The sequence below is a fragment of the Somniosus microcephalus genome, chromosome 17, assembly GCF_052327205.1.
Source record: "Somniosus microcephalus isolate GS21.2 chromosome 17, FLI_Smic_1.0, whole genome shotgun sequence".
Lineage (NCBI taxonomy): Eukaryota > Metazoa > Chordata > Chondrichthyes > Squaliformes > Somniosidae > Somniosus > Somniosus microcephalus.
This window is the reverse complement of record NC_141003.1, coordinates 13,784,656-13,796,862: the sequence shown is the minus strand read 5'-3', so window position 1 is coordinate 13,796,862 and position 12,207 is coordinate 13,784,656. Positions and strand designations below refer to the sequence as shown.

At 47.3% G+C, this 12,207-nt stretch overlaps 1 protein-coding gene across 1 annotated transcript in view; it reads left to right on the top strand.

The window, feature by feature from the left end:
• Positions 1–12,207, top strand: part of itpr2 (inositol 1,4,5-trisphosphate receptor, type 2) — a 290,627-nt gene that overhangs the window by 132,586 nt on the left and 145,834 nt on the right. Inside the window, exons 17-18 of the mRNA XM_086009952.1 lie at positions 8,723–8,842; positions 10,452–10,637. Coding sequence (XP_085866078.1) covers positions 8,723–8,842; positions 10,452–10,637 — 306 coding nt within the window. The remainder of the gene's footprint in view (positions 1–8,722; positions 8,843–10,451; positions 10,638–12,207) is intronic.

The window sequence follows — 12,207 nt, the reverse complement described above, 5'->3', positions numbered from 1 at the left end:
ACACATTGGGCAAGTTGCCGCCTCCACTCGTCCAATCTTGCACAAGAACGTCATGGTAAAAATCCGGTTATGAGCCAATTTGAAATCCAGTTCAATCCATTCTGGGCATTTAAAATTTGCCCACACTCCCTTCCAAATCCTGTTGAAGTCCAGCTGTGGGTATATACTCTGCCAAAACTCCTGACCAGCAGGTGTCTTGAATCTCCATTCTCTGAATACCTCATAGAAATCTCGAGTATTACAGTTGTCAAATTGGACTAACTCTCCCCCTTTCTCCAGTACAAAGCTTGGAAAAGCAGGATGCATTTTACTTCCTTTGGAGATTTCCGCATTTATTTCTTCCATCCATTCCTGTGGCATTGCCCTCACAATCTTCTCATACATGATTCCTATTGTTTTTCCTTCTACCTCCTGATCCTCCTCCCACACCATGTCCCTCACTATCGCTTCCGGCAACCAACCTGGAATCACCTCGTATAATACATCTTTCACAGATATAATCCCAGCTTTTATAAAAGCTTGATTAAATAAAACCTCTCCTTCGATGTTGACCCACCTATTCAAAAATAAGGGCTGTTCTAAAAGTTCCTCAGCCCCCTTGGGCATAAACTGCACACTTTTTAAAAATTGAGCCCAAGGCCCCGATTTTCGGCTTGTGTGGGAAATGGTCGGGTTTCCCCAAATGTGGGGTTTCTGACGCACACAAAAAAGTGTCAGCCAGCTCCACGCAATTTTCCCTCAATTGGCCAATTAATTCCCAGCATGTGGGAAGCCTTGCTAATTGTCCAATTCGAGTCAGAAATCCCCACAGTATGATGTCAACATTCGTGGTGCTTTCAAAGTGTCCAGCAAGCTTCTCCACCTCTGCAGGCTTCTCAGCCACTCTTGCACAATGGCAGAGGAGCCTGCACCAGCTGTGGCCAGTGCCAGACCCCGAGCTGCCTCCAAATTCGACGAGGCTTCACTGCAGGCATTATTGGATGTGGTTAGGGCCCACAGGGAGGTCCTCTTCCCTAGGTCAGGGAGGACAAGGCCTCCCACTGAGACCAATGCTGCATGGATGCAGGTGTCAGCAGATGCCAACTCACTAGGAGTCACCAGAAGAGCCTTGGCATTACATCTCTATCTCCTTCCTTTACTCCCCCACAGTACCATCCAGAGCCTTCATCCTCACTGTGGAGGAGGAAGAGGCTGTGCAGCCAGACTCCTCAGAGGAAGCTCCAACCTCTGAGGGCACAGTGTCAGCAGAAGTAAGCACACCCAGCACCAGCACAGACACTCAGACCTCGGGGGGACCTTCGGAACATAGAGTAGTGTTGTCACCTGGTGTTTCACAGCTCACAAGTGAGCCTCAGCAGATTCTGGAGACAGGGACAGCAGTGGAGAGTCCTCGTCGGAGGGCGCAGGGCTCTGCCAGCTCAGCTCTGCTGCGCTGCATGTCGACCCTCTGCCTCTGGGTCCATCCGCAAGAGAAGAGGTGATGGATCTCCATGTGCAGATGCAGGAGTCTCTGGCAGGTTTTGTCTTCAGGGTCGCTGCGAGTGTGGAGCGAATGGAGGAGTCCATAGCGACCATGAGCAGAGCCTTTGTGGAGTCATTGGCGCATGAACGCATCACCATGGAAAGGTTGGCAACCTCCATGCAGGAGATAACTCGCCAGGGTACGGAAAACATGGTGAGTGCTCATAAGAGAATGACATCTCTTGAGGAGCGTTGGCCATCTGTTGAACAGAGAAACCAGATCTTCATGGAAGTCCTTCTGAGTAGGACTGCCAGTGCAGAAACGGGTCCCACTGGCCCCCTAAAGCGCAGCAGGGTGCTCTCAAGCCACTTCCAAGCGCTGGCCCCTTCTGGCCTGTGCAGCTTCAGGTGAGTGAGCAGCAGCCTGGTGCTCCTGGTGCTCATCCTGCTGTTCCTGGTTCTGCTGCTGCCGCCTCTGCTGTTGGAGATCCTCTAATGCCAGGAAGGGAAGGTAACAAAGCCCTCCATTCCTTCTGGCAGATGCCTCCATTGAGGAGGTGCTAAGTTAGGGTAGTGAGAGGGGCTTCCCAGGAGCTCACACTGGAGAAGTGTGTGAGGCTCCAACTTTCTACAGCTGCTCGTAAGGCTTCAAAAAGTTCCCCCAAGCCTTGATCAACAAGGTCCTGCAGCCTGCAAATGCTGCCTCTTTAAATCTCTTCAGCCCTCAGCGACCTGCTGCTGCAAGCAAGCAAACCAGCTGTTTTCACGCCAGCTCTCATCGGCGGGGTTCCCCGCAGGCGGGTTTCAGGTGGGGAAAGCCCCAAAGTCACAACGGCCCCGGAAAATCTTCCTTAACAAGGAGATCATTGGTGATTAGTGCTCCGACGAGCAGTCCCGCCAGCGGCGGCCGGGACTGAAGCGGGGTGCGGGGAAACAGCGGTCAGAAAGTCAGATGGAGCGGGGAATCAGGCGGGGGGGGGGTCCCGACCCGCTTTTTCGCCGATTTTCGGCCCCCGGCCGCATGAAAAGCCGCCCAACGGCGGCCAGAAAATCGGGGCCCAAGTCTCTCCAACCCCCTTATGAAACCTAGGGAGAAGTTTAATCGATTTCAAAAACATTTTATTGTATTCCATATACAATATCCCCTGCCCTCCTATCCCACTTCGTTTTTAAAAATGCTCAAAACAACTCTTCCAAAAACTTGTATTTGGCTTCTGAAGAAATCTCTTCACCCATTTGATTCTAAAGGATTTTTTCTTCAAATCAATATCTGGGAAATTGAGTCCTCCCTGATTTCTCCGTCCAATTATGGTATTGTAAGCCACCAAGGCTGGTTTCCCTTCCCATGAAAACCTCACACAAGCCTCTCGGATGGACTTTTCTGCCCACTCAGGAATATCCTCCACCGTCAATAAGTACCATAGCTTAGATAGCAGGAGAGCAGACACCACTGTCGCTCTTCCTTGCACTTTCAACCACCTTCTTTCCCATCTTCCCAAAATCTTTTTAATTTTCATAACCTTCGGTTCCCAATTTAATCGATCCACTTCTTCCCCGTCTTTCTTGCACCCCCAGAACTTCCAAAACCTCCACCACCTTAAAGGGACATTCCCCCAACCATTCCCCCCTACCCCTCCCTGCAACCAGGCATTGGGACTTACTATAATTCACTCTGGCACCTGAAGCTCTACAATATTCCTCCACTACCTCCATAGCTTTCCTCACTGACTCCCCATTTCTCAATGTTAAGGTTGTGTCATCTGCATATTGGTGTATCACCGACACCAGCCCAGAACTGGGGACCACAATCCCAACTACACCTTGTTTCTTTCGCATCATGTAACCTAATGGTTCTGCTACCAATGTGTACAGCAGTGGGGACAGGGGACAACCCTGTCTCACTGATCTCTGTATCGGAAAATACTTAAATAAAAAACCATTACATTTAACACAGCTAAATATGTTTGAATAAAAAATCCTTATCCATTGAATGAAATTTTCCTTGAAACCAAATGCTTTCAAAACCTTCAATAAAAACTCATGCGAGACCCTATCAAAGGCTTTCTCTTGATCTATCTGTAATACATAACCCTCCCTCCAACTCTCTTCCATGAGCTCTATCGCATCTCGGATTGAGACCACAGAGTCTGCGCTGTCCCGGCCAATGACTCCATAGGACTGAGAGGGCCAAACTATCTCCGGTAACACCCCCTTCAAACGATTTGCCATAACCCTCACCAAGATCTTATAATCCACATTTAATAGTGTGATGGGCCTCCAATTCTTCAGATCCCGTCTATCCCCTTTATTATTTTTATAAGCTAAGCTTATGATACCTCTCCTCATAGATGGGGCCAGGCTTCCCTCAATTTTAATTTCCTTAAAAACTTCTAAGAGCAATGGACTTAAAATCTCGAAAAATTCCTTATAAAATTCTGCACTTAGTCCATCGGACCCTGGGCTTTTCCCCCCCTTCATTCCACTTATTGCTATTTTTATTTCCGCTAATCCTACTTTTTTATCACACATGCTTCTCTCATCCTCCTTTAAACCCTTTTCAATAAAAGCAGTAACCTTCTCCATCTCCAAATTGGAAGTGTCTTCTTTTGTATATAGCTCTTGATAAAAGCTGCTAGCCGCCTCCAAAATCTCCTCACTTTCATGAATGATCTTCTCCCCAACCTTCAACTCCTCAATTAACGATAATCTCTGTCGCAGCTTCTCTTGCTCTAGAAAATATCTAGTGCATCTTTCGCCCTCCAATGCATCTCTAGCCTTTGCACAGAGAATGGCCCCCTTGCATTTTTCAGCTTGCAATAATTCCCACTCTTCCTTTAGCACCCGGAACTTAATCTCAGCTCCCTTATCCCCTCCGTCAACTGCTTTACAGACATCCGTAAACCTTTTGTTTATATTCTCTTCTCGATGCCGGTTAGCTGCCGCCCTCTTTTTCCCATAACGTACCAAAAAAACTTTGACCTCATATTTGAAATTGTCCCACCAAACTCTTCTTTCTTTCAAGAACAAAAGTTCCTCCCGAGCATTCTTTATTATATTTATAATCCCTTCTTTATAAGCACTTCCCTTCAGGTATTGATTGTTTAAAATCCACACCCCTGAACCGATCTTAGCTCTGCTGTTCCTAATTCTAAGAACCAAAGCCGAGTGATCACTAAAAAATACTTTTTTATAATAAATCTCCATCACCTCCGAACTTAACCCTTCCCGCATTAACACAAAATCTATTCGACTCTGTTTTAAAACATCACCCACCCAACCTGCTCTGGAGAACTCCCTTTTTATGGGGTTCCGGTCCCTCCATAAGTCTCTCAAATTTAAATTTGCCATCATTTTTACAATCATCCCTCTGGAGTTATCATCTTTAAAGGTCATCTGGGCTGAAATGTTCATCCAAGATAAAAATACAGTAAAATCCCCCACTATACAAGGATTTTCCACCTCTGCCGCTCCGGTGAATAACCCCCGAAAAAACTCGCGACGCTTGCAATGGTCATTCGGTGCATAGATATTAAAGAGATCACAATTAAATCCCTCCAATTTTACCCTTAGCCGTAAAAATCTCCCCTCAGTGTCCTTGTCCACCAAGGCAACGTTCTCTTCTATGGACGGACTCACCAAAACAGCCACCCCTCTACGGTTATTGTTTGCACAACTTGCAAACACCTCTCCCTTCCAAACCTTCTGAACTCTTTCTTGAATATCCTCATCCCAAAAGGTTTCTTGCAGACACAACAAGTCCGTGCCTTTAAAACCCTGCAACAACTGCTGCAATTTCTTCTCACCCCTCAGTCCGTTCACATTAATCGAGACCAATGTAATCATGGCTCCAAAAAAGGGAAGTATGCCCAATAATCTCTCCATCATTTAATCTCTGACTCTTCCCTCCTCTCATGTTCCTTCTCAACTTTTCGGCCAGCTGTTGCTTTTTCCTGCAGCCTCCGGCTCTTTTTCCCCTCCTGTTTGACCCCTCCCTGCTGTTTCAGCCTCTTCCTTGCCTTAAGTTTGGACCCAGGAGCTGCCCTTTCTCCCTCCTTCTGCCCCTCACTAACCTTTCCCTTTCCACATGATACCACCCCATCCCCGACTTCCATGTCTCTGTCCCCCTCTAATTCCTCACACTCAAGCTCTTCTGCAACCCCCTGTGCCTGCTCCCCGTCAGATACATAATCCTGCTCCCCGTCAGATACTTCATCTCCCATAGAGAGTCTTCCTGCTATCGCAGTTTCTCCCACTGTGCCGCCCCCTTCGACCACGTCTCCACCTCTCACCCTTGCACCTTGTTCCCTCACTCCATGGGACAATGGCGCACCTAAATTGTTCCCTTCTGACGTCTCTATCTCGCCGATCCCATTCTGCTGTCCCTTTAAGGCTCCTGCCTCTTGCACCCTCTCCCCACCCTGCCCCCTCCCGCTCACCAAAATATCCGACTCCCCGCCTTTCCCCGGAGCACTCACTTCCACCACACACCCCGCTCCTGCCTCCTCTCCCCCCACAGACACCAGACTCCCCAGGGGGAGCCGAACTGCACTAAGGCTCAAGTCTGCACTCGACCCTTGCTGCCCGCTGCTGTCTTTGTTCCTCTCCCTAGCACTCGCTGTGTTTTCCGCCATCTCCATCTCGATCTCCGCTCCGCCATCCTCTGCCTCTTCCTGTGCTCCTTTTTCCTTCATTTTACCGGCTGTGTCCTCCGACTGCACCGCACCGCCGGCCGTTCCACACTCCTCTCCTGCTCCTTCTCCCATCTCCTCATCACTCATTTCGCTCCCTTCTGCCACACACTCACAGCGGGTGGGGCCTTTGTGACACACCCCACAGCTCTCCGCCTTGCAGCTCCGCGCGATATGTCCCGACTCACCGCAATTGTAACAGTACAAATCAGGACAGTTTCTTACGAGATGGTCATGTCCCAGACAATAGTAACACACCTTTACTTGGTTATCGTGCAGCACACGAAAGTACTGCTCTCCTTCCAGTGTCTCGAACTTCATACTGTACGGCAAAGACCTCACCCCCTCTGGGAACCGCACCTTTACATACCGGGTTCCGTCTGCTACCCGTGTTCCCGGATAGTACCTCCTCTTTATTTCGGAACAGATTTTAATGTCCCACGACTCCAACTTTTTGCTCAGCACTTTGTCCTCGATGTACACAGGCAAGTTCAAAAATGAAACCACAACCTCCTCTGAATATAGCTGAGTCACCTCCAAGAATTTCTCCCCAACTTTCAGACTGAGCAGCAGTTTTTCCACCTCCTCACAGCCACTGACCGTCACCTCAAATCCCACATTTGGTTTTGGTCGGCAGGCAAAGCAGCTTCCCTCACCACAGTCCTCATGAACCGCCTGGATTATATCCCAGGCTCGAATCTTTTTATCTTCACACTGCACCACCACCGTGTTTTCTTTACCAAACCTCCTGAGGTCCCGGCCCAAATCTTTGGGCCTTTTTTTTTCCCCTTCCCACCACAGTTTCTTTCGCTAATAAAATTCCTCTCGGGAATATTGTCCTCTGAGGGGCCCGGTACTCCGGACCCCTCAGCAGTCATCTGGCTGTTTTCTGTGGGCCAAAAAGGCCCTAAAACCTGAAAACAACACCCCAAAACCCTCCACCAACTTTTTACAAAACTCCCTCCAACACCCAGCTGCAATTAGGCAACCAGTCACACCTGGCTCACTCCTAGCCCCTCCCACCTAGAGAGTGCTGCCCACTGAGCCACAGCCTCCCACGGCACGAAATGGTAAAGAGAAACAATTCTACGAGGAATGAGAGAAAGGCAGCTCCATGGGAAAATTGCAGTCTTCAAAGTGATAGGGGTCGATTTTCCTGGAGCCGTGAGGTGGGGTTTCAGGCGTGTGGGGGGGGGGGAAATCCCGAATTCGGGGGTCCTGACACTATCCCACCCAAAACCCCGCTCCACGCAATTTTCAGAGGAGGCGGGTACCCACCCCGCACTGGGACCCGCCGACCCGAGGCGGGAAGGGATTCGTGCCAATTAACTGCCTGTTAACAGGTAGTTACCAGGCAGTTTTTAGCCTAATCCCTATTTTGAGGGGTTTCGTGTGGGATTCCCGATGTCTCCAAACCACACCAGGTTAGAGCAGGCGGGCCGTCGGGTTGAAGGACTTGGAGGGGTCGCGATGTCGGTGTTCAGGTGAGTGATGGGTGCATGAGTGCAAAGGTGTGTGTGTTTGGTGTGTTAAAGTTTCTAAAGAAGTTTAAATTACCTGTACTCACCTTAACAGCCTTTCTTCCTGTAGCCGTCGGGAGCCCATCACTCAGCCGGCACTTAAAGCTGAACGGCTGTGATCTGTGAAAAGTGACAGCCTTCAGCTTTGAGTGCTGCTGAGAGTTCTAACGGAGTCTGTGCAGAAGGACTCATGTTAGAACTCAGACTGTCAGTGTTTGACAGCTTCAAACAGCTGTGAAACACTGATATTTCATCTGTCAAGAACTCTTGACAGATGAAATTTCAGTCTGTGACGTCACCTGTTGCCGGGTGGCCCTTAATTGGCCTGCTGAGCCCGCTGGGCGGGCTCAACAAGGTCAATCAAGGGAAAATCGCGCAGATTGGCCGGACGTCGATGGAGGCAGGACTAAAACCCGAAAGTTGTCGTCCCGCCTCCTTCCCGACAGCTTCAGGAAAATCTACCCCATAGACTCCAATTATAAAATTAATGCTGAATATACTCTTGTCAGAATGGCCCAGAATTAGCTGGAGGGGGCATGTCGTGCTGAGTACCAGGAGTTGGATTTTTTTCCTCACCTTTCAGCTCCAGTTATTTTTGCGCTGCAAGTTGCTGGAAATACGAATTCATAACAGCACCAAGGGCAATGGGCCCTTCGGGTCCCTGGTGAACGATGGGCCCAATGGCCTATCTCCTTAAGCAATGAGAATTAAGGATACAGGAAGAAACAGAGCACTGACTGAGAAGGAAATCGGGTGAATTAGACTCAAATCAGATACAGGAAGAGAAATAAAGAGATTGGACTAAGAGAGAAGAAAAGTGACAGAAAGGAAAAGTAAGAAAAAAAAATTAAACACGTAAACAGTTTTCTACCTTCGTATCTCTTCCTCGCCAGAAATTGCAGGATTTTTTACACACTAGTAACGCCATGCGCCTTTAACTCGCCGTTATTTCGCCAGCTGATTTTGGCTCAATATTTTCAAGATGTGCCCCGGGGGCAGTGAAGGGGTTAACGCTGAAATATTTAACCGTTTGTGGCATTGATTCTCTTGCAGGTTTTTGGATTACTTGTCAGATCTTTGCGTGTCCAACAACATTGCCATCCCGGTCACTCAGGAACTCATCTGCAAATTTATGTTAAATGCTTCCAACGCTGATATTCTCATTCAAACCAAGTAAGCAGCAAAGTCCTTTATCGGGTTGCAGATTGTACAACTGGCCAGTTTAAGATCACCTGCGTTGGCACTGTATCAGATCTTTAATACCCATTTACAAACTGAGGGCTTCTATTTTCTACATACTTCTATCCGGGAGGTAGAGGCATCAGTTTAATTTGATAGAAAATGATATTATAACTGGCTGTTATTATGTAGTGAGGGCTGGTACAACACCTCTGTGTGTCATCTGTCTGTGTGGTTATCAATACATTTTTACACTGGTGAATAGCGAATTTATCCCCATTAGTTCTCAAATGTTTGAAAAAATCCAGAACTGTGAATCGTCATGATTGTCTTAATACCTGATCAGTTTTAATTGAAGTTATGCAAAATGATGGTGTAACAATGGAGCTAAGACAAGCGGGAAATACTGAGAATGCTGGAAATCAGAAACAAAAATAGAAAATGCTGGAAGCACTCAGGCTGACGAAAGGTCATTGAGCTGAAACATTGGCCCGTATCCTGCATGCGGAGGCCTCCGATCTGGAAAAAAATCTACGCCCTTATCTGAGAGCTCCCGAGGTCCGGCCATTTCCGCTCCTGGGCCTGTCCACGACGGAATGCGCAGGGCCCAGGTATCCCAGGGGCGCAGGCAGTTCGCAATCCTCCCTGGGATCACGTGGGCCATGGGGACCCAATGGGAGAAGGGAATCTCCCGTCATACTTTTGACAGGTCTCTCAGTTTAGACCCGTCAAAAGTATGAATGGAGATCAATGAAAAAACACGCCAAAACATTAAATAATTTTTTTTTTAAATCACGTTTTTAAAATGAGTTAAGATTACATTAAAATAAATATTTTAAACAAACATTTTACAGGGCTAAAAATAAACTTACCTTTTTTTAAAGTATTTTTAAATTATAACTTTTTTAAACTCTTATGCTGGTAAAAGTGGGCCTTACGCCTGCTTTTACCAGGCGTAAGATTTCTAAGGGTTTTCTGCGGGTGGAGGTTGTGCAGAAAGCGGAACTCTCCCTCCGCAGAGGCCCTTCTCCAGGGCAGACGTCCAATCTGTCAAGTGCATTCTTGACAGATTGGAAATGCCGGTTTTCAGCGCATGCGCTTCGCATGCCTGAAACCGGCACTTGCAAAGTCCCTACGGGTGTGTACACAGCGCGTACCCACCCGTAGGGATCGGAAAATACGGGCCGTTAACTCTGTTTCTCTCTCCACAGATGCTGCCCGACCTGCTGAGCATTTCCAGCATTTTCTGTTTTTATTTCACTATGGAACTATTTTGACAGTGGTTTTGGGTCTTGCAGGAACACACGAGAATGATGGGTCACTGTAATGGGAGATGGTGTTCAGTTTTTAGGTTGCACATTGTTCTGTTGTAAAGTCTGGTTTTTTGGGTGGGGAAAGAGTCTGTGTGAAATGGCGGCTCTGAAATATTTCATTATTTAAAAAAAAAAGGGGGTCCAAATGGCTTGTGAATAGCTTGTTTCTGTTTGCAAACTAGCAGAGGTACATAAAAAGGTACGGTGAGTTTATGGCTGTCCATTGTAACCCCAGTAGTGCTATTGTTGTGAGACTCGTGTTTAAGTTTTAAATGTTGTCCTTTGTGAAGGCTGTTATCAAATCGTGGGGACTTCAGTATAGAAACTTCCTTGCTCGAAGATGATGTTGATGAGGATGAGGTTTGGTTATACTGGATCGATGGAGACAAGGAACCTCATGGCAAGTCTATCCGTGAACTGGCTCAGGAGGCGAAGGAGGGAAATAAAGATGATAAGGATATTTTAACATACTACAGGTAATTTGTCTTTAAACCTTTTTAAAAATTTGTTCTTGATTTGCACTTGAACCCTCCTGCACAAAAGTCCATGAATCAAGTGCTATTTTCTCAGGAAACAGTGGGATGTAGCCATTGGCGTAAGATGGGCTTGATTAATGTTTGAGGCAAGTTACCTTTATGGGCTCCTCCACAATTTCTTAGATTGGTAAGACTCAGGCCCGTGCATTGATTCAACCAAACACCGCTGAGCGGACAGACAGGATTGAGATTCAAAGAGTATAGATGGGACTGTTCTGCAAGGACCTAATCCACGAATATTCAGTGAGGCTTTCTTCTGACTATATCAACTTGCTCCTGATCTCTCTGCAAAGGTGCAATGCACATTTGGACCCAGACAATCCTTTCCCGTCAACACCTCATAGTAATGCAGAAAGGAATTGGTAACCCTCATGTGTTCTCTCAACCAACACAAGCTTAACTGATGGACTCTTATTCTGTTATCCTGTTTTCCACCTATTATTTGGAAATGGGTTGACCTAAAACTACAACAACTTGTATTTATATAGCACCTTTAACATAGTAAAACATCCCAAGGCGCTTCACAGGAGTGTTATCAAACAAAACTTGAGACCGAGCCACCGAGCAAAACTGGAGGCCATCAATGTAAGATAGTCACCAAGAAATCAAATCGGGAATTCAGAAGGAACTGCTTTACCCAGAGAGTGGCGAGAATGTGAAACTCGCTACCACAGGGAGTAGTTGAGGCGAATAGTATAGATGCATTTAAGGGGAAGCTAGATAAGCATATGAGGGAGAAGGAAAATAAGAACATAAGAAATAGGAGCAGGAGTAGGCCACACGGCCCTTCGAGCCTGCTCCGCCATTCAGTGAAATCATGGCTGATCTTCTGCCTCAACTCCATTCACCGGCCCTATCGCCATATCCCTTGATGCCGTTACTAGTCAGAAATCTATCGACTCCTGTTTTGAATGTACCCAATGACTGAGCCTCCACAGCCCTCTGGGGTAGAGAATTCCAAAGATTCACCACCCTCTGTGTGAAGAAATTTCTTCTCATCTCAGTCCTGAATGGCCTACCCTTTAACATTTAGGACCAAGAGCTGAGAAGTGGGATTAGGTTGGATAGCTCTTTGTTGGCCGGCGTGGACATGATGGGCCGAAATGGCCTCCTTCCGTGTTGTAACTTTCTATGATTCTATGATTATCCTGAGGCTGTGGCCCCTAGTTCTAGACTCCCCAGCCAAGGGAAACATTCTCCCAGCATCCATCCGATCAAGCCCTGTAATAATTTTGTATGCTTCAATGAGATCCACTCTCTTCTGAATTCAAGAGAATACAGGCCTAGTTTACTCAATCTCTTCTCATACGACAGTCCTGCCATCCCAGGAATCAATCTTGTGAACCTTCGTTGCACTCCCTCTATGGCAAGTATATCCTTCCTTAGGTAAGGAGACCAAAAAAAACCTCTTGTAATGAAGGCCAGCATTCCATTTGCCTTCCTAATGGCTTGCTGCACCTGCACATTCACTTTCAGTGACTCATGTACAAGGACACCCAGGTCCCTTTGA